At 41.8% G+C, this 23,568-nt stretch overlaps 1 protein-coding gene across 2 annotated transcripts in view; it reads right to left on the bottom strand.

The window, feature by feature from the left end:
* Positions 1-23,568, bottom strand: part of LOC119464525 (GPI ethanolamine phosphate transferase 1-like) — a 52,775-nt gene that overhangs the window by 21,832 nt on the left and 7,375 nt on the right. For both annotated transcript variants that reach the window (XM_037725543.2, XM_049668810.1), the window contains exons 3-12: positions 19,768-19,874; positions 19,266-19,390; positions 19,044-19,174; positions 15,350-15,466; positions 9,080-9,180; positions 8,835-8,983; positions 8,672-8,750; positions 7,195-7,274; positions 6,746-6,936; positions 4,596-4,668 (exon numbers count right to left, since the gene is read on the bottom strand). In XM_037725543.2, the coding sequence (XP_037581471.1) occupies positions 4,596-4,668; positions 6,746-6,936; positions 7,195-7,274; positions 8,672-8,750; positions 8,835-8,983; positions 9,080-9,180; positions 15,350-15,466; positions 19,044-19,174; positions 19,266-19,390; positions 19,768-19,874 (1,153 nt within the window). The remainder of the gene's footprint in view (positions 1-4,595; positions 4,669-6,745; positions 6,937-7,194; positions 7,275-8,671; positions 8,751-8,834; positions 8,984-9,079; positions 9,181-15,349; positions 15,467-19,043; positions 19,175-19,265; positions 19,391-19,767; positions 19,875-23,568) is intronic.

The raw sequence follows: 23,568 nt of genomic DNA, 5'->3' as shown, positions 1-23,568 counted from the left end.
ATCGGATGGTGGACAACCACTGTGCCTTCTGAAGCAACGTTTGCTCTCACACTTGTTGCTGTTCATGATAGTAGCACAGATATGAGGAAGTGCCCAGTGATACTGCAATGCACGTTTCTGAGTCAACTTGTTTACCAACCTATCACAATCATTCCTGCTTTCCATATTGTGGAGCATCACCTACTTGAAATGTGTGAAGTAAAAAGTGTTGTGTTTTCATGTTTACTGCAACAGCAGTAAAGAGCTCAAAACTCTTCTCCTCTCTTTACTAATTTGGAACACACAGAATTAAAAATTTTAAGTACGGGCTTAACAGATATTGGTCTGTTATACCAGCAAATCTGACCTGGCTGCAAAACCAAGCTTAGATCAAGAAATTGCAACTGTCTCCCACTAGGAAGCTCGAAGGAGAAAACCTTAGTGACATAATATTTGCCTTAAAATTTTAAACCTTGGGAATGTTTACAATGTTGCAGTAAAAATTTGTAGCATGAGTGAAAGCCAGAAAATCATAAATGGATCTAAATACATGTTTTGCAAATCTCATCAGATGACATTAAAATTGGATCCACAGGAGATTCAATGCAAATCGCTGAACACTGATGAAAAACGTCCTTGCTCTGTGAAACAAACATTAATTTTAAGCAATAAGAGTGCAATTTATTAAAAAAATGTCATTAATTCAACTATTCATACAAAATGCCTGTTTATCACTGTCAACAGTGACGCATTCCCTTGACAGAGGTCATCAATTCAGCCTTTTGAATAGCATAATATGCTTTCTATTATGATGGCAAATGCACTGCAGTCACCTGGATTATCATCTGAAAATTGGACTACAGCTGGCATTTGCTGACATTGAAAGTATCTGGTACTGTCAAGTGCTCCAAGTTTTCCTACGGATATCATGCGATTGCATCCCAGTCAGACAAGATAGCTCTGAAAGACACTCCAGGCCAATGCATTTTTATTGAAAAGAAATCCCCCACTTCCAAATTTCTTGCTTCCTTCACAGCTTGTGTCAATCACTCTATATTTAATTCCAAGAACAGTCAAGTGGGCCTTTTCAATTAACTTTTGAACTTTCAGGGAAACTTGCATGAAGTTCTTCTCTTCCACTGTAAAAGGCTTTTCAGAGAATTTGCCTTAATTTAAGATTACCAAAGAGCCTCCTTTCTTTGCTATAAGGCCATGCAGACTGAAATTCACCATACTCTTGTCTCTTGTTGCACTTAGTTATTGCTACATTCACATCAATGCCTTGGAGGATGCCATCATTGACAGTATCAGAAAATGTCTCAACAATAGCATCTATGAAGTTGTTAATAGCCTCGCAGATCTAGCTGCAATAAACCAAACAGTGATGATGACAATGGTGACAAGACAGAAGTGGAGTCTCTACTGAATGAACGATGCAAAACGGTGCTGAGCCAGCCATATTACAAGGAATTTATTTTTGTCAAATTACATTATACCTGGTTTTACAGACAAAGAAGAGCACAAAAAAAAAAAAAAAAAAAACAGACACGCACACACACGCTATGTATACATGTCTCCCTTTTTGTTTGTTGCTTTTTCCAATGCTTCCCCAGTCTTAACCCTATCAGACGCCAATGAATTCTGTTGACTGAAAACTTACTTTCACCACATTTCTAGCATATTCAGAATCATAAAAAGGATACAGTTGCAGAATAGATTAAGAATTTTAAATTTTTTAGTGAGTTCTGTCAAGTTTAAAGAACATGGACTCCATGCAAAAACTCGCCACAGGAACATTACATATCAGAACATCAAGTATTTCATGTTTAGTAGGCTTGAAAAGCACCCATTTAGGCACTTAAAAATAATGCCTGATGCAACACACTGTGAAAAATGAAAGAAGTACACCCACTCGCAACGAACAAGTACACACAACCGTCTACCTTCCCACTCGTCTTACTAAAACATTTTGAACCCGTTATTCAAAGTTGCAACACGATTCCAATCAGAACTGTTTCAAGACATATGCAACACAATTGTGTACACAGTGTCTTAAAGGGCCCCTTGACCAGGTATGGCCATTTTGAGCTGACAAGCGTACAATGCACGCCAACGATCGTGACTGCTAAGTATTGCACCGATACGCGCGGCGGGAAGAGCTTAAATTTCAAACTAAATGCCGTGTGGCCTTATCCTCTCGGGCGCCGCGCTCCCAGCAGGAGAGTCAACATATATTGCACAAGTGCGCCAACGTACATCGCAGTGCTGTGACATCGCTCGTAGTGACACGTGACTTTGAGAATTATTCAAGGCAACATCAGTTAATTGTTTAATCTGTTGCTCCAATAGATGTATTATAGTTCGGAGAAATAATAAAACATATAAACCAAATGTGTGCGTGTTTTTTTTTTACTTCACACCGCATCAAGAGAGGTGTACAGTGGAATCTCGATGATACGAATCTCATGGGGTCTCGAAAAATAATCGTATTAGCCGAAATTCGTATCATTGAAACACAATTAAAACTAGCTAAATTAAAGAGTCGGAGGTGAACTCACTCAGGCACACGCACGTAAAAAGCATTTACAGTATAGATTACTTATAACGTAACTGTTTATAGTGCAGAACAGGCTACAACGCGGCATTTTCCGACTCCCGTTTACCCTCCCATAGAACTCCATGTATACGCATACCGCTTACAGTGCAGCCGCGCGAGACGAAATACCGGTTATAATGCGGCTTCCGCTGGAAAATCTCGCCGACAAGGGCGGTAGCGAGCACGCTTCTCAATGAGGTGCGCCCACCGACAGGAGAGGAGATCAACGAGGGCGATGCAGAGGAGGAGCATGAGATGTGGAGCATGAGTCCAAGGGCGATAAAATCGTCGCCGCGCGCTGTATGTGCGACTGAAAGCGCGCCGTTCACGCGCGCCTTCACGCACGGAGCGCAAACGCACAGCGGAGAGCAAACGCGACTTCCGTCACGGCCGGGCGCGCCAGTCGAGTCCGGCCCTGCTTCCGTCGCGCGAAAGGCCGGGGGGGGGTATGGGAGGGAGGGAGGGGGGGGCGACGCTGTGCTCTGGGGCACCAAATGCGTATCTTGCAACCGGGTGCAAGGGTAATTGGCGACGCAATCTCCCACGCGAAAGGAGCAAAGCGGGAAGGCAGTGCAGGAGGGAGGGAAGGAGGGAGGGGGGGGGGGGGGCGGCTTCTACTCTGCCAACAAATGCGTTCTTGTACTTTGCGCCTGTGCCGGCTGTCGGGGTTGTCGCGCGCACCGTATCTTGAAAGCGATCTCCACACGGCTCTGACCTTTGTATGCGCTGCACTTACGGCACTCAGTTTCCGTTGTAGCGATAGACCGCACTTACCCACGCCTGCGTGGGGAAAAGCGCAAAAGCAGAAAAGCGCCACTGCGTCAAACTCTTCGCGCCCAGTCGCGGCCTCCGCACTGTCCGACGCCGCGTCCGCGCCTCCGCACCAAAAGAGAAAAGGAGAAAGCGCGTGACTGCGCGCTGTTCTCTTTCGCGGCCGTCAGTGGGGCGGCGTTTATTCGTATCAACCGACGCGGGCCGAAAATCAATTCGTAACAACCGTTCTCTAGCACGTTGCAAAGTAATGGGGCTTGGCCGGGACCACAGAAAAATTCGTATCATCCGGAAATTCGTATTAGCTGTGATCGTATCATCGAGATTCCACTGTACTTCTGTTTCGTCTACTTGTTCCCACATCATGCAGTCGCATGCGCTAACAACGAAACTATGTAATTTTCTACGGTGTTCCAGTGCGCGATCATGCTCTGTGATCTGCTTGCATCTGCCTTGGTGTTTGTGCAGCACCGACTTATACCGCTAGTCGGGTGTTCTCGTACAGAGCGCGCAAAATCATGCGCTGCATGAAACAAGACTAACGCAACAGCTCGTACTCGAGGCCGTCACCGGAAGTGCGCCACACAGCAAAAAAGCGAGAAAGAAGACACAAAAGAGGTGGGGCCTATGATGTATGCGTCACGCGATTCTTCGGCTACGGCATGGGAGAACGCAGGGAAGGAATTTCGTTTGCGGAGGCTAGACAGGGCAAGTGGCAAGAGTGCCTCTCTTGGTGTTGGCACTCGACTCCTGAAATAATGGGTTCGCGGCACTGAAATATTTTTATCTTGGCTAATAATGAACCAATTTGAAAAATTCTTGCGGTTGAACTCTCCCTAGAAGGCACGTAAGTTCCAGTGTATAATCAAAATTTGCTAAGTGGCCTGGTGAGGGACCCTTTAAAGGGTTAATATTGTAGCAACTACCTTAAGTTTTTGTCCTGCAGACGTTAAACAAATGTTCAGATGCCATCAAATAAAAGTGTCAATGAAAATTAGGTCATCAAGTATAATATTTTCACCTCTGCTTGCAAACACCACTTTGCATGACTCAACAGTGGTGACTGCTATATGCACAGCAGCGCGACAAACTGCGTAAGGCAACGCTGGAACCAGCAAATACTTGCTGTAACTTTGTACACAGCATTCAAGTTACTGCACTAAAAGTAAGACAGTGCAGTAATTTGAACGCCAATGATAAAAACAGTGCATTGGTAACATATAATTGTGAAACTGCATGCAATACTTACTCATAAAAAACCATTGTCCATAAAACAATTGGGATGAGGAAGTAAAAATAGTACATAAAGCGTGCATTTTGCACTGAAACGAGAACAGATATGTCAGGTTAGCAAGATCAACTGGACTATGCCTTTTTTAAAGAGAACAAATTCAAATTTTCTAGTGCTATACATCAGATTACCATTGAAAACAGCATTATTTGTACTACACAGAAACATCTGCAGTCAACAACAACAACAGAGAAATTTCAGCCAGATGCATAAGTAGTTTGATTGCACCATTCTCTTAAATTAAGACATGATCACACAAGAACAACCGACAAAAAAACATCTTTGAAGGAACCTTGCACACCTTTTATGGAAGTTGTGGAATGTGGCATCAAAGGGCATGTCCTCACCAATCCTTCAAGCAAAATGTTTTTGAATAGCAAGTCAAATGCTGCCCCAGCCAAAACTTTGTGGACTTTCACCTCCTTTTCATCATTCCTACTGCACTCTAAGCTATGTTGATATGCCCACACAGAATGATCGGATCATGCTCTGCCTATCTACATACTGGGCTTTGGTATCGTAGAGTTAATACACAGGCTGACATGGTCTCCCAAGTCAGGTGGTGCAACCCTCCACCCTGCCACTTATTCCCGAGTCCACAGTATTATTCTCTGCTGCCAGGTGTTCCCACCACCTTATCAGTGACAAGATTTCTCTGCTTTTGCTTCTACCAATCACTGCACAGTCATGACATCTTAAAACATCTGGCCATGAGCAATGATGTTTATAGGTAAGAACAGTAAACACATCAAGCAGCAGAAATTCCAGGCAGTTGAAGCATAATTATGTATAAGCTCTCTGCTGTATGTAAAGGAATAATACTTGACTCATATATATGTTCATGGCAACGTTGTCTAGCGACTAAGCAGGACTGTTTATGATGTTCAAAAAGTATTGCAGGGCTCTATCAAGCAACACCTCATAACAATCTGAACTGTTTCTCAGTTCCAAAGAGTGCACCAGACAAACAAATGAAGAGAGTTGTTGTGTCTTTGTGCATGCTGAGAGCGCTTGTAACAAGGCAACAAAAAATAGTGAAGCCTAACGCTTGTTCCTAAAAAAACTTCCTAGACTGCTCTCATGACTAAACAATAAAAACATGTTCAACTTGTCCCTGCACACTGCAGTAATTGTCATGAAGTAATCAGCTCTAGAGAGAAAATGCAAGTAGCTGCATTTTAGCGAAGATTATGAGAAAGCAGTTGAGATTGGCAAGTCATGCAAATAACTAGCAGTCTTGTCGAGTAACAGCGTAAGTGACAAAAGAACAAAAATGTAGCAGGCAGCCAAGGATTAAATGGAGTGATCAAATTAAGAAATTTGCAGGCACAGGACAAAATTGGGTGATGCAAGATAGGGGCTACTGGAGGTTGCTGGAAGAGGTGTTCGTACCTGCCAATCTTCCAACCTTAAAATTCGTAACACTCCCACGCCGAAACAACACCAAAAGGGGGAGGAGGGGAGGGAAGGGCACAGATAAGATGCATTTCTTTTTTTAAGTTTGCCTTGAGCACACACCTTTTGTGGGATACATATACACTTTATTAACAATGATTTCCCTTTAGGCACAGCACACAAACAGCAGCAAACTTGAAACAGCAGAAACTGACAAGAAACATCTTTTAGACTACAGTGACTTTTTCAGGGACATTTTGAAGCCAATTTCACCTGCATCAGGAACTTGTCAGAAAAAAATCTTGCTCGAAGCAGGTACACCTCTGGTACCCTTTAACAATCAGCCGACTTCCAGTGGTATGGTAGGAGAATTTGTAAACTATTCAAAAAAATTCGAGAGAGTTGGCAGGTATGGGTGTTAGTCCTTATGTGGACATAAAATGAGCTGATGATGATAATGAAAGAGTTTTACTCAGAGCAGGCAGAAAACATCAGAAGCCCTAACAGAAAAAGTGCTCAGCACAAAATGCAATGGAAGCACACTGGCCAACATAAAATCCTGCCGAAAATATGCTTCCATAATTTTATTTTAAAGCAGCACCATGTGAATTTGAAACAGCAAAAAGCAAGTACTATTAAAATATCAAATTTCAAGAATTAGCATCTAATAAGTTTCAGCTTCAAAACTCAAGGTGCACAAGGTGTGTTCTCACCATATAGGAGTATAGTTGACAAAAACAGCACTAAAATGGACGTAGAAATAATCTTCACTTTTCCTTGCCACTCTTGATTTCTCTTGTTAGACTGGCTTTCTAGTGACTTGCACATGATGCCCGTGTAGTTGCGTAGCACAAGAAGGATTACGAAAGCCATCCAGCCAATGAATCCAAGGGCTACTGCAATGCTAAAAAAAAGAAAGGCTTAAGTTCAGTGTGTGCACAATTTGTAGTATATTTTTAAGAAAGGATTTTTCAACAACTAAGCCACACCTGTCAGAAAGCTGAATGCAATGACTGAATAAAAGCACACTTCCTCAATTTAACTGGTTATGATGTCATGACCACATGGGTTTCTACACCTAGTATAATTAGCAGAGCGTACAAAATAGTAGTAGTGCTACACAAGGTATGGGGACAAGCAAGTCAAATATGAACAAACTTACCTCAAGGTCAGTCTGTCATACTTCTGATAGTACACAAGCCCTTTCAATGAGAGTTCTATAAACTTCTCGATGACTTGCACCTATAAACAATAGAAAATAATATATAACATAAACGAGAGAGACTTCAGCATATAGAAAGCGGCATTTTATAATAATGCCCATTAATAAGCGGTGTCCCATTATAAAAAGCATCCGATTTCTCACTTGACATGACAGAAAATGCATAGTATCAATCAAATGCATAGTAGCTCTTTCTATGGAATGGATTCTCTTGTGATTTTGCCTTCTGAACACTGTCCAAAGGTAGCTTGATGTGCTTTGTGCAGTATGTTTCTCGGTAAGCAGAATATTTAAATATTTTGAAGATTTCTGGAAAATTAATGAATACATTCACATATATTTACATATATTAAGTTTACATACATTTAATTTATATGCACACATTTATTTTATAAACTTGCAGCAGAATTTGGGCTGCTCTGTAACACAAGCATTTATTGTTTTACTATATATGGAAGAGCATTAAGTTATGAAGAGCAGGGACAAGCCGCTGGTTACCGAGATATGAATGTTCTGATGATGCTGACGCTTAGTTGATGAGCTTCTCTCGAACAGACTACAAACCGTAGAAGCAGCAAACAGACCGAAAAGGAGCCCAAAGAGCCACACAATGTGCCTCTATGAATTGTACAGAGGTAACGCAGCACGTGCCATATAACGACGGGTGACAAGGTGCATGCTTGGAAGATGAGGTGTGGCCCATGCACAAATATTTTTCAAAAACTTTTTTTTTTATATCTAGGTTCAAATTTATGGGTGTAGCTCTTACACAAGAATATACAGTATCTTCAGACCTTTATCCCCAAATTTTGATATTTTTTTTATTTACAAAATACTGCAGGCCCAAGCTAGGGCCCATGCAGGAGGGGTATCCAAAGGTTTACACAAGCAAAAAACATCAAACAGAATTCATCACAGATCATGAAGAGAGGAAAAAAATAATATATACATAAAAGTTACGCACCAATGACCACCTTATGGCCGTGAAAACAATTATAAACATTGCAACTTTAGGGAAAACAGTTGTACAGTTCACGAATAATCAATTCACTGCAACACTCATGGTCTTTTTCCTCATCCTCGTCCTTTTGATGAGACAATGTACTTTTGGGAGCATGCAAGACAAACTACGTATCCCAACAATTTGTCTTTCTTATTACACTTTTTCATTTCTGCCATTCAATATGTAGTCATATACTGCAGTATTATAAATATATCCATAAATGAATGGAGTGTCATGATTCATACATGACAACTAGAGCCCTGAAATTGACAAATGTGTCAGAGTTTCGAAAATTAGGGTTGTTCCTAGTGGCACTTCCAGATAATTAAAAAAAAAACAAGCTGATAAGTTGGTATAATTTTTTAACTTTTTTGTGAGAAAATAAGTGTCTTGCAACAAGGCGTTAACACTTACTGCCTCCTTGTACCTTGCCTGCTTGAGTAAAGTTTCAATCATTTCAATCAGCTCATGCTGTCTCTTGGGCATCATGTCCCTAAAACAAGACATAACAAGAAAGCTCTATCAGAATCTCACCTAGAAATGATGTTTAATCAGGCTCAAAATGTTCTAAACTTACCTGAACTGACGAAAAAATAAAGAAAATGTTGTGTCCTCTATAATCTGTTTTTGCTCTTTGAACTGTGCCAGAATCTGCCTTGCATTTGTAAGCAGTGCAACTGCTCTGAAGTGCCAGTCAGTGTTGAGGTATTCAACAGGCAGGACACCCTGCACAAAAGATTTAATAGAACAATGTGCAAATAATGCACACAACTCGAAATAGGTCTCATGCTTGCAATTGTGCTTCAATCTTCAAAGACTCACAAGAGAATTGATTGGAATAGGCACACCCAAGAGAACAGCCATAAGAGGTGCCAAATCAGCTTGATTGATGTCCACTCTTCTGTATAAGGAAAGATTCCATGCTGCAATAACAAGAAAAAAAAAAATTCAGGCATGTTGCTTTTGTGTTCACAGGCATAAAGATGTTCACAGAGCGTCCTGCGCCGCGAGCTTGTCCCCCACCCCCCCCTCCTCCCGAAGCCTCCTGGCCTGGCCGGAGCGCGAGGCCGCAGTAAAGCGTGGCCTCTCCACCTGCTCACCCTCCCCCCCAGAGCCTTCTGGCACGGTGCGAGCGCGCAGCCGCAGTAAGGCGCGGCCCCTTCACCTCCCTACCCCCCTGCTGGAGCGTTGTGTCTGACTGGAAGACTGTGCTTCCTTCCCGCTTCCCGCCCTTGTGTGTGTGAGCCGAGCTGTGGCTGCAGTAAAGCGTGAGCCCTCCAACTGCCCTCCCCCCGAAGCCTTCCGGCGGGGTGGGAGTGCACGGCCGCAGTAAGGCGCGGCCCCTCCACTTCCCTACCCCACCTCCGAAGCGTTGTGCGTGACTGGTAGACTGCACTTCCTTCCCACTTGCCGCCCTTGTGTGTGTGAGCCGAGCCGTGATTGCTGGCTCACCGGAGCATGCTTTCTCTTGCACATACAGCGTACGGTGTGTGGCAACGATTTTATCACCCGTGGACTTTACACGGATCCTCACGGCGACGACGGCAAAAATTCGCTTAGAGTCCATATAATTGCTATCGCAATAAAACAAAAGAAGTGTAGTGACACTGCCCTGAAAGCTCCCACAAGAACTCACCATGACATCATGAATTTTTGACAGCATCTACACTGGCCTACTTAATCATTAATTGGCAAAGAATGAGAACACTGCATTCTAAATGAACCAATGACTCGACCTAGCCAGTTTCAAGAACTTTTCTCGTGCCAAAACATACCAAATATGTCAAACTACTGCGAAATTTATGACATTGCACATAACAGAGTCGAGGTTGCGGGGTTGGCATTCAAAAACAAGGAAAGCTTGGCCTTCATTTTGTCCACTAATAATCGAACCTTTTCTACCAAATTAATGAAAATACAGTTGTGAAAAAATACCTTGCCAGTCTAAACTTATTTATTGTTGCTCTTTACTGTCCCTTTAAGCTCTGTGATCTTCCCTTTATGTTCCATAATGTATTGCTTTCCGAGCCAATAGTATACATGATCAGATTTTCCCTCATCAACACTCTAGGTTCCTGCCCAAGATGCCCTAGCACTGTGTGGAGATATTTCCAGGGACAACTATGAATACATCCCTCTTTTTAGCATATCTGGCATATACTATTTAGGCCAGGCAACATCATTTTGAAGAAGGCAGACCTTGTTGTGAGTGCTTCTACCATCTTCCAAAGCTTGAGATATCATTTCTCTTATGAAAATTCTTTCTGCAGCTAAAAAGTGGGACCACGGGCAAATGTGTGCAGCATGAATATAATATGTTGAAGTGGCTGCAAGCAGAAACCATGCAAGACTACAACCTTGCATGAGGGCTGACATGTAGCACTGCACAGAGCACCCTGCTTCAGTCTTCCACACAAAACAAAATTTATAGCTAGCCTATTATATGCAGTTAGAACCAAGTGATATCTAGGTACATATACATAGTACTCATTTCAGTTTTTACTTCTGCCAATATTTGTCTTCACACAATTATAATGTTAACCTTAATTATAATGTTATACTTGATTTATAAAGTTATGTCAAATTATGTATTAAATCAAAGCCTCTGTTACAGAATTTCTCCTTTAAGCATGTTGGTGAATGAAGTGACAAGTTACAAAGGCAACACATTTTTTAATGATGAGTACATAATACAGCTGAGTCTGTTTAAAACTGTTGTTGATTTCATATAGTGGAAGTATGCTAATAAAAACTTCAATAAAGGTGTAGGAGTGCTGTGCATTAATGCTAAGGTGCATCCCCACCAGCACAACTCGGCGCCGCTCATAAAATAAATCACTGGAGATGTGAACATCCACATTTTAAAACGTACTGCATTACAACAAAAATAATAATAACTCTGGGGTATTACACGCCAAAACTACGATATGATTATGATGACTGCTGTAGTGGGGGACTCCGGATTAATTTTGACCACTGGGTTCTTTAACATGCACCCCAAGGCATGATACACAGGTGCTTTTGCATTTCGCCCTCATCGAAATTGTGGCCGGTGTGTGTGGGATTTGATCTCACGCCCTTGAGCATAGCAGTGCAACGCCAAGCCACTACACCACCACGGCAGGCGCATTACAACAAAATCAGCCAGTGTCAAAACCTACACAAATGCAAGATCCACAGCCCAAGCAACTGTGCATATCTTACCATATTAAAATCCATTTGGTGTGCTTCTTCTCCCCACTGTGAGTGCCAGTTGTTTTGCTGCCCACTAGTCTAGCTCAGTACCCACCTTCTACCAGCCACCAACATGTGCACTGCTGGTACGACGTGCAGCAGCAATGCATGAGTACCGAGCGTGCAAAGGGCATACACCTGAAAGCAAGCCCACCCTACAGGGGCACAGCACTGCGTGTTGGGACATGTCCCAGCGCATAATGCACAGGGAAAGCACTAGGAATGCCCTGGGTAGAGCGTTACTGCTTTTTTTCTTCCTCGGCTAGTTGTTTGTTCAGTTGCTCACTCTGCATGTTCTCCCTTACATCACCCTTACAGCTCACACCACTACTCATGTATATCAGCAAGAGATGTGCTATGTGCCTAGCTTGTCTGCAAGGTTTTTCAGCAGCTGCAGCACAGTTGGTATTTCATCTTGAGCAGCTGTGTTTCTAAGGAGTATGAGTGCACCTTCCATTTTACGAGAAGGAAAATGGGAGTTTGGGAAAGCAGCGCTGCTATATCCAACCCTGTACTCTGAACAATAACATTATAAGTCATTTGAACTGCATGTCAAACAACGTTCCACGTTGTGCCACCCTGTTGTACCTGTTGGTCCTACCTGTGATTTAAAGATCATTATTTTCATATGCATTTTGTGGTGTCCAACATAGGCCTCAAGGACTGGTGCTGCATCAAGCAATCAAGGATGGTGTTCAATTGAAGCATGAGCAATAGCCATGCAGTTATTGCTCAGGTTCAACCTTGTGCCCGAAACAGGGGATAGGAATCCCCAAAGTAATTTTGTAGCAATTTCTGTAGCAGGTAAAACTTCATTATGGAGCAGATTGGAGCAGACAAATTCTAATTTTGGAGCAATCTGCAGCACATATATCTTGCTAATGGAGCAGTCCGGAGCATGCAAATTCTAATTTAGAGCAATATGATTAGGTGGTGTAACAGTAAAAATCTTTCATTCTGAACCATTAAAGAAGTGTTGAAAATCAGCCTAAAGGCATTTTTCATACTATTTCTGTACTAAATGCCTGTGAAGTGACTGGAGGCATAGCGCTGAACCGCAACTTTTTTTGTTCCGGTTCAGCGATAACGGTTCAGTTCCGGTTGAACTACCAAGCAAAAAAAAAAATGGTTCAAGCCGGTTTGAACCAGTTCCAGTCATCTGCATAACCGAAAAACATTTCACGGAAAACAGCACAAATTTATTTTGTACAATAACTCAACGCTGCTGCTAAGCTGCACTGAAAGATTATGCATGTTGTTCTTCAAGCTGCACGTAGTTACAGAATAATTATGCATATCCAACAGCAATAGTGGAATCTATGTGAAGTGAAGCTTTGTTGAGGCGTAGAGAGAGAGGGCGATATATTCAGGAAATGCAGAGAGTCCTCTAGCCTGTTACTCTGCTCAGGGGGAAAGAGAAGAAGAGAAAAATAGGGGAGTGAGGAATAATGATGAGGACAGAAAGTATGAAGCGTTTATATATAGGTTCTTGTTGGAAGGGCCCGATCACAGCCTTGAATCCAGGCCTGGGCTAACTAAATATTCAAGAAGAGCCTTGATGGCCAATTTCGTTGATAACCCCCATCAAGGCCCAGTAACACTTTTTGACTGAACCACCTGTTGTTAATTGGCACTGACGAAAAAGTCAATGCCTGCTGTTCACAGTCATAGTGGGAATAAGCAACGAACTTCTACAACTTCTTCTTTACAGCTTTTTTCTCACCCTCCTCCATTGTTCAATGGGAAATAAAGCTTCATTCATTCATTCATGTGCATCACTGTCTCAAGTACTTTGTACATTGTAATTTGGCTCCCACTGTTCAACTGCTTACTGTTGTGATGCTCCCCTTACTCAATGCCTGATGAAGGGCCTGTAAGGTGTTTCTAAATAAAAAAATAATAATAATAACAATAACACTCTGCTGCGTTTACATGCAAATAGTGTTGCATTAACGCAGCACCTAGTCTTCTCCCCAATGCAATACACTGAAAATCCCACTAACAATGCTCCAACATTTAAAATCACGGGAAGACGGTGTCTGTTTAGAAATAAAGCATAGTTGAGCCACAAGTACAGGCAAATGCGTGCATGAAAGGCTCCAGAAAAGGTTACCAACCTGAACAGAAAACCGTCATCTTTTTCTTTCGATTTCGCTCCATAGTAAAAAAAAAAAAAAATCACAACGTTCTGATTAGGTTCTGATTCGAACAGAAATACCCTTTTCTTCCTGTTTCCAGTTCAGTTCCGGTTCATTACCCTGACTGGAGGTGTTTTTCATCAGAAGATGTCAAGAAGCTATAGGGTTAATGAACACCACAGTGGTATATACAAAAACATTTCTGGGTAATGAAGAGCACCAACAAGCTCAAGCCAAGATTTTGCATGTGACTGACTTCGCTTTGCGACTCATTAGACTCACTAGAAGCAACGCGACATTTGGTGTTCACATTGCGTGATTGGGTGTATGCCCCGTGAATAAGCTAAAAGTAGCGCCACTCCTCCTCTCCTGGCCTCTCCATTCCGAGTCCCCCTCACTACTCGCACTCTCAGTTCGCCCTTTTTGATAGTAGCGATTGCACTTCACACCAGTGCGATCGCTTCGATATCAGAATTCGCGATCACTGCAATGGCGGGGATGCTCACTGTGATCAACAGCTATACTTTCATGGTGAGAGAGAGAGAGAGAAAACAAAGGAGAAAACAAAGGAGAAAACAAAAGGCGCACTTGGCACTCCAAGGAAGCTCACGCACTTATTTGCATGAGAACAGCACCAGCACAACTGCGTCACAACCCTCCATCCACAGGGAGGCGCAGATAAGCCCCAGACCACCTCTGGCCACTGGTTGCCAGAATACGAAAGCTACTTTTACAAGACCTGCAAGGCCAACCACACAATGCCCTGCACTGTGCCGGCAACCTTTCGCTGACACCTGCCAGAGCCAAAGCCGTTTTGGCATCACCCTGGGCACTCTCCATAATTCTTTTGCTTTCAGCGCAGTTTGGTGCAGCGATTTGCATGAGTATTAAAATGACACAATTGGCGCAGGAGTGCCACCACTGGCAAAAGCTACCTTCATGATCACAACACTTTACTTCCAGCTTGATGTGCTATTTATTGAATGACAACTAGAAGCAGATATGCTTCAGATTCCTGTTCATAATACTATCGGTGTATTCTGCTGCATGTGGGCACATACATCCAAGGAATGCATCACATTCAGAAGACACTAGGTTCTGACCTTGAGCACCCACCGTGCAGCCTCACGTCAGCATGCTACAAATTGCTGCTACACACTGCTGCTGCACCTTGCAGTGCATAATGAATGCTCTGTAGATGATAGAACAATACACCTTGGGTGCACGCTACAGATGTGTGCTTCAGTTACTGACTTTTTCTGAGCAAGAACAGTTAAAACATAAAATGCTTTTATGTCACTGGCATCATACTAACGTACTCGCACTGCTGTGCGGGAGCGAGATTCAAGAATAGAAAATTGGTCATTTCTTGTCTTCGCTAGTAAATACGTTTTTCCTCAAAATAAATGCGCATCACAAGTCTTGAAAAGAATTCCTCACCAGGCTAAACTAACTTAGCGTTGCTCTTTAGTGTCCCTTATATGAGGAGTTACTGTTTGACATGAAAATTTTTCAGCACTGTCAGCAAAATTAGCTTGCATTCTTGAGTAGATGACATTATATTAAGTACTCCGGTTTAGGACAAATGTGTGCTGAATAAAGGTGAACAGTGCCATCAGGTTCTTTTGAGCAGCACTATGCAAATGGCACTAAGAATTAATGTACTGGGCACAACATATGTCAACAGCCTTGTTCACCTGCACAGACAAAAAATGCATACCTTCTGAGTAGCCATCGTAGTAGCCATCACGCCCTGACAACCGAGGTGGTGCAATCCCCGCTCCCCAGGCAATAAGGGGTGTTTCAGTTTCTGATGGGTTACCTGCTCCATGATTACCTGGGTAAAAAGCGAAAAATTGTTTTTAACCACTGCAATATAATCAATAAAGAACCACTAAGTGGAAGCACTAGTTACTACCCTTACATGTGGGGATTGCACAAAGCAAGAGTACCTGCAAAAAAATGAAGACACCGGGTGCTTTCTGCGGTGTTTCAGCGAACACTTTCCAACATTTTTAAAGGTTGCCTGTGGCAGATAGCACAATTCTAGTTCATGAACCGGTCTACTCAAAGAGGCGGACATTACATACTGGCCCAAAAAATTGAAATGCATAATCGACTAATTAACAAAAATTCACTAATTAAGTTTTCAACTAATTACCTTATGGCCAAACCCATATTGCAATTTACAAATTCTAGCCGTGGAGTTCCTCAAGGCGGATCCACTAGGAACGAATTCTCAGGATGACACCAGTTTGGAGATATTCATTCCCGAACTTTGCGGAGAAATGCAGTGGCATTCCAGTTAGTTTTTTAACAAAACGCTGTTTTATGCATTGAAGTCTTGAGAATTCGTTCCAAATGGATGCGCCTTGCGAGCTCCACGACTATATTTGTAAATTGCAGTACTGTAAATTGCAATTTCAATTACCTTACGGTCTGTAAGGTAATTAGTTAAAAACTTAATGAGTGACTTTTTGTTAAGGAATCGATTAAGCACTTCAATTTTTTGTGCAAGTAATGTCCGCCTCTTCAAGTAGACCAGCTCATGAACTAGAATTGTACTATCTGCCACAGGCAACCTTTCAAAATTTTTTATTTTTTAATGTGTTCGCTGAAACACCCAGTATACCTGCACCAAAATTTTAAAACCAGCGCAATGTAAACCATGACATCATGGTGACGTTATTGTCACCATTCGCATGTGCAGATTGGCAGCCTCTAGCCAATGAGTAATTTGTGCAGTTGTGTGCAATTAACAAAGTTATGCTAACTATTTAATGATTGATCTTATGTGGCTAAAACAAATCAGCAGTTTGAAGTCTGTCCTTGACATTATCTAGTTGTGTGAAAAAAGTGTCATTATTCAAGCTCCTGTAAGAGATGAGTGAACAAATATTTCACATTCGAAGGCTCTCTGAAAGTGAAACTGATGCGGAAAACCAGCACCTATGTTGTTGACCTCACCGCCCCCCAAATTTCATCCTGTTGCCATCGTCATCAGTGGCATGGTACCACAAATGGAGGAAGGAAAAAAACTCCGCCATGGCTGTAAGCAAAGCCTTATAGTGGGCCGCTTTTATTTTGATTCACCTTTTTTTTTTTTTTAACAGTAAGCAGTTCAAAGGTTTAGTGCCAGTATAGCAGCGAACACGTGCTACCAAAATCTTACTGCACCACAGAGGGGATGCACAACGGAAAGATGGTGCAGATTTAGTGCACCAGTAGCATCAAGACATTGCGCTGCTGCCCCCCTAAAGAAAGAAGATCTTCATATGAAGGCAATCCATAAAACCCCTACTCTCGAGGCCGTGCCAGTGGTGAAGGTACCAGCGTGATGAAAAGTAGGTCAGCAATAGAACGCATCCTACAACTCGGCTGAGTGAAAGCGTGTGCCTCTAGAGGAAAACGTCCAATGTACAGACTCTTTTTCTGTATCAGTTTCACTTTCGGAGAGCCTTTGATTGTGAAATATTTGTTAACATAGCTTTTAAAGGAAGCTTGTTTATTCAAATTTTTTTCACTCAACTAGATAATGTTGAGGACAGGCACCGAGCAACTGCTCATTTGCTTTAGCCACCCAGATCAATAATAAACAATTTAATTAATGTAAAATCATTAATTAAGCCCATAGCTGTGTAAATTATTTCTTATCTAGAGGTTGCCAATCTGGACATGCAAATGGTGACAATAAAATAATTGTGATTTATATTTCTATAGTTTTAAAACTTTGGTGCAGATAAAGAGAAAAAAAAAACAGTTGGTATGACTGCTTGACTGAATGAGTTTAACATTCAAAAGTAACACCTCAGTTATGAAAGAGACTGTAGCAGAAAGCTCCAGATTAATTTTGACCACCTGGAGTTTTTTAACTAGCACCAAAAGGCCCGGCACTTAAGGTTCTTCACATTCCACCCTCATGAGAATGTGACCGTTGCAGTTAGGAATAGCATCCGTAACCTCACGCTTAGCAGCAGAATGCCATAGCCACTGAAATAGGTGATGCACCTAATAGGGAAACAACGTCCATTTGCTCTGAGCTTATTTGAACCATATAGTTTCTTACAATAATTACTAGAGGAAATTGTGGCACTGCAATCATTCAGCCACCATGGGAATGATGGGTAATACATAGATTTGTCTGATCTTCGTGCTTGTGGATTAAGGTGTTCTTTTGTCATCCAGCTCAGAATTCGAAATAGCGGTGTTTCCAACTAAAACTAATTTATAAATATAATGCATCATTTTATGGTTTATTAAAAAAGCATTACATGGCTACATGCCACACAGCGAAAAGACAGGAAGGTCTGCATTAATGCTCTTTTGCATGCAAACCTTAGATAAATATTTCTCCCCTCCAGAACTGATGGCTTATTTTAATGTAGAACACTTGTCCCTCGGTGCTACTTAATGCTACTAGCAGACAGCTTAGTCAACTGCAAGGCTGCGTCAGTGGTTGTCTTGCGTAAACTGGTGCACTGCTAAGCATGTACACTAGACTTCCTAAGGCGAATGAGCTTAATGCCATAAGAAACAGAGTAAGACATGCCCAAGTTGACAAAGGGATTCGTCTGCACTCAACCTTTAGCTATACCACACAGTGTACACATGCCTGGTCCCAAGCAAAACGGGAAGTGAAGAGCCCCACGCCAAGAGTGAATATGTAGAATGGCCGATGCTAGTATCTTGCTACGGGACGAAAGCTCCCTGCAACATGCCACAAAGGGAAGAATGCTCCCAGTGGCTATGATGCATACTTTCGTAGAGGCCAAAGGGTGGTGTCACGATAGCATAGGGCTATTTGCAGCAGTGTTCGTTTCGAATAAGTGCTGCCCAGCGTAGTAGGTCCATGCACAAGCACTAGCTTCGGCTGAGCATTTAGAAAGGAGTAGCACAAAGTGTGTGCTTGCTTTAGGTGGAAGAAACCATAGACAAGCTCAGGTCCAAGCAAGTTGCACCTAGTGCAGTCCCACAGTGGTTTCTTTACTGTGCTCACTCTTGTGGCCACACTGGGCATGACCAAGAGAATGAAGGCTTGAGTGAGGGCTTGGTTCAATGGAAAGAGGCCACTAGACCTTCCAGGGTGAAGTGGTAGCTGAGTGACAGCTTGGTTGCTGCCCGATCCCACCACGGGTGTATATAAAAAGAAGAGCAAGGGCAAAAGAATAGGCAAACACCCACACAAAGACCATCGGGTGCACTACATTGAGGACTGAGAGTTGACAGAAAAGTAGAAGGGTAAGAGCCCATGCGCAACAGCTCTCATCACATGTGGTAACTAGAAAAAAATTATTTTGGATGTTCTCTTTTGCAGGGCATCTAATTCTGTAAGATGGTTTAAGGTTACCATGCCAAAAAAGAAAAAAAAAAAAACTATTAACAACTCTTGTTAAAGACGTACAAGCACAACATACCCCAGTCTGTCATTCCATGATCCGATGTAAAGATGTAAGCAGTTTTTCCATCTTCTTGATAGAACTCTTCAATGAGCTTTACCATGTGCCTGATGTTACGGTCAACCAATGCAATGTTTTCATAGTACTCTCTAGAGAAATAGAGAAGAAAACGAAAATAGTCTTGCGGCAATCACAAAAATAAATAGAGGCTATATTATAGGTTATACACAAAGCACTTACATAGAGTCAGGGTTATAACCATGTCCTATGGTGTCCAAACCAAGAAGGTGCAAAAAGAAAACTATTTTGTCTTGTCTAAGCATTTCAGTCAGTGTCTGATTGTCTTCTGCACTGCGCAGGAACTCCTGAAATCAACCACAAATCATTCAAACATCAGTAATGAGGTCATAACTGGAACCACTAGTGACTCTTGGATATTTCAGAATATTTTGCAAGCAATATAACAAGTCAGCTGTTTCTTCAAATAGCCTCCAGTTATGAGTATTTTGGAACACTGCCAACATATTCAAGTCCGAACAGGCTGCAGAAAATGTAGCAGTGCTCACAATTGAATTCATTTCACACAATCAGAGTGAAAGGTGGCAAGATATTAAAACGTTCTCATTAGAAGTTTGCAAACTACAATTACCAACTGATGTTATTAAGGCAATGCAGAGTAGCTAATACACACTACATACAAAAATGAAAGGGCAGACATCAGTGCATAAAAGCACACTCATACCTGAAGCTTTCCAAAGACCCATAAGTCAAGCCTGGAGGCATCCTCATCAGCAAAGTCAATCTCATTTGTGTCATAAGTGTGCGCATGAATATGCTTTTCATGGTCCCCTATTGTGTAAGAGTAGCATTTTAAGTGTCGACCAGGCACTCAGGTAGAACAATCAAGAGCAAGAGAATGAAACAATGACGTGATCAGACTAAAGGCCCCAATTAATTTCCTCATATAATGCAAATCTGTGATGTGCGAGTATGCCATCATGTAAAAGCAAAGATTGATGTTTAAAACTAATATTTAAGAACATAATGTAACCCACTTAAAACTAAACTGGAAATATTCATACGCTGGACATTTGGGCAAAAGTAGATAGAAGTTTCTAAACCGAATGCATTAATTTTTTTTTTTTTTTGCAAAGCATTACTTGCAGCAGTGGACAACAGGCATTGTGTGATAATCCTGAATATCCTAGTTATCTTTCCTACAAACTTGGCGACAATATTATATGGAACATCAATGTATTCTGTAGTACATTTGGGAGACAGAGGTCATGAAACTAGGGCTTGCCCACTTCAATCCAGCAACTGAAATATGTGTATAAGTTAGATAACTTTTATTGTTAATTAATCAGCCTTTTTATCAGAAACCTTGACTATTCCACAACACAACACATTAACTGTAGAAGGATGGTTTGCTGGGTGAGTTGGTATTCTATTCTTGAGGCCAACGACGCAAAAAAATAAAACTTGATACAAAGGTAAGGAAGAGATTGAGAAATTGTGTCTTCCGCATAACTTTCCAGTTGCTTGGTGGTCAAGCAAGCTGAAGCATGAAATTGGGGGCCATGGGGTGAGAAATCTCACATCTCTACTGAGTATGGTTCTGAATATAAGTCAAGGTGCTTTCTTAGGATCCTCATCATGAAAAACAAAACAAAGCCTCTAATATTCATGGCAATTCAATCGACCACTGGAACACATGACTACTCCACTAATGAATGAAGGAACTATTGCCATAGAAAATAAAGGCATATGATGAGTTAGACATTAGGCATAAGGTCAGCAAGACATATCTGTAGTACTTTATTCTATGATTGATAGAGCTTGAAAATCATCTTATGTAGCATGAAATTGTTATACATGCACTAACAGTTGTCCTATAGGCAAATGAAATGTTTCTTGAGTAGATGAAGCATGTCTAAGGGTCTACTTGTGATAATTACAGCATATTTGGGCATCATTTTTCCCATTCTTCAGATATTTCCAGATTTAAGCTTTCAAAAAGCCGCGAGCTATGATTTGACTACATCTGGTATATGTAATAATGTGCAGTGCTGGGTTCATCTTCCTTACCTTTGTATCAAGTCTTAATTTTTGCACTGCTTGCCTCAAGGACAGCAACTGTGTTGTCAAAAAATGTTTAAAAAGGAGTGAGAAAAGAAAAAATGCTCCTGTTATTTCTGCTGCACTGTCTTCTGGACATCTGGAATTTTTGTCAGCCTTTCCTGAAATGCCCTGTGTCACTTATTACCATCACCTGGACCACTATTATTTATTTCTGTTCCAGCTGTATGTACAAATAAAACACATTGTGCAATTATCTACACATATCAGATGTAGTCAAATCATGGCTCACAACTTTTAAAAAGCTCTCATCTGGAAATACCTGGTGAAAAATGATGCCCAAATAGGCCGTAGTTATCACAAATTGACCCCTAGACATGCTCCATATACTGAAGAAACATTTCATTTGCTAATAGAACAACTGTTAGTGCATGTATAGTGCATGTATAGCAATTTCATGTTACATAAGATGATTTTCAAGCTTTACCATTCATAGAATCAAGTACAGATATCTCTTTCTGACCTGCTTAATGTCTAACACATCATGTCACTAAATATTAGCCTTTATTTTCTACGACAATAGTTCCTACAGTCATTAGTGGAGTAGTCATGTGTGCTAGTGGTCCATTGAATTAACACAAATATGAGAGGTCTTGCTTTGTTGTTCATGATGAGGATCCTAAGAAAGCACCTTGACTTACATTCAGACCCACGCTTAGTATATAACATGAGATTTTTCATGCCACAACCCCTAATTTCACGTCTCAAATGCAGCTTGCTTGAGCACCAAGCAACTGGAAAGTTTTGCTCAAAAACAAATTTCTCAATATCTTCAGCAGAATACAGGCGAGCACTTGAGGGAGAGCCTTTGGTAGGAGTCTATGAGTTAACGAGAGCCTGACTAAGTGCAAGGAAGTGACAACACAAAATGGCCCAACAACAGTCCGGACCTCTTAGAAAAAATCTTATATAGGGGCTGCAAACCCAAATTATTGTCCTGATATGCTACCGTGAATGCATCTGTACCAGCCAAACACAGCTGTACCAGAGTGCATGCGTCTGACTCCAAAGGGCAACGTATTGTGCCCTGTTGGAACACTGTCATAAAATTTGATGCGTGCCTATGTGGGCTCCTGTGCACGCACAGGTACACGCAGGTGGTCCCAGCAGATGCACATCGCTGTTGCGTAGCATGCACTATGCTAAATGTTAGCCCCTAAAGATACCCTATTCTTTAGTCCAGGGCTAAAGTTCCATTAATAATTCATGTAGCAACAATAAAGTTATTAACATTATTTTCAAGTCGTCAGAAAACCCCCTCATGATAAGGGTGTAGAGTTGAGTTAAATTTGCAAAAACACAGTGTAAAGCCATCTGTAAAATGTGCATTCCTTTGGCATGACATCATGCCACCATCACGGGAAGGTAACATTGCCTTTATACTTGAGCACAAGTTATTCCAGTGGTGCCATGTTTGAGGGTACTACAGACACAATGACAATTGCTTATGACTGAAAGTTAATGGCTTTATCAATGTTATTACAATGGATTTAACTGCATTGTATAATAGGTAGCAAAACAGCCCACTAGTACACTCAAGAGAAGCCTACAAGTAAGCTGGGTTTAAGGAAAGCTTACTTGTAAGGGGCTAGAGCAATTCTGGTGGTGGAGGCATGCAACAGCTTTACAAGTATAGGAAAAGGCTCCTCTGCTGTGCTCCTACTTGTGTGAACGTGTCCCTCTACAGGTCACAGTGTGATAATACATGCTATATACCATTATATTTGAGATTACTAAAGCAAAAAAATAAACTGCAGACAAGCAGACACCAGCGAATAATATTTTTGCAATTTATGCAGCAAGATTCAACCCTATAAGCCGGTGCAGTTCTAGTGTGTGGAAAGCGAGAGCAAGTCCCAAGGATTCTGTAACATGAAGTGAAATGTAAATACATAGATGGTGTGGCTTAGAACAACTGACAAAATCAAATTTAGTAAAACAATGCTTAGCCCCAGTACTTCTGCAAAGAGTTGAAAGATTATGAACACACAATGTTCACCATCTGCATAAGCCTGCAACTACAACAGTAAATACAGTATAGACCACTTATAACGTAACTGCTTATAGTGCAGGACCGGATATAGTACGGTATTTTCAGACTCCCGTTAATTTTCCCATAGCACTCCATGTATACTCATACCGCTTACAGCGCACCCGCGTGAGACGAAATACCGGTTATAATGCGGCTTCCGCGGGAAAATCTCGTCGACAAGGGCGGCAGCGAGGATGCTTCTCAACAAGATGCGTGCTCCCGGCCGGCGTATGCATTTTTCAATGCAATCAAACTCTCGTTAATTCGGACTTATTTGGCCGCACATCAGTTAATTCGGACTACCTTTGGGGCTCGGTGAGCGAGGAGCGCCGCAAATGTGCGACGCAAAAGAGCAAGAACGGCACTAGTGTC

Source organism: Dermacentor silvarum, chromosome 1, assembly GCF_013339745.2.
Source record: "Dermacentor silvarum isolate Dsil-2018 chromosome 1, BIME_Dsil_1.4, whole genome shotgun sequence".
Taxonomy (NCBI): domain Eukaryota; kingdom Metazoa; phylum Arthropoda; class Arachnida; order Ixodida; family Ixodidae; genus Dermacentor; species Dermacentor silvarum.
Note: the sequence above shows the minus strand (reverse complement) of the source record. Positions and strands in the feature narration are given on the sequence as shown.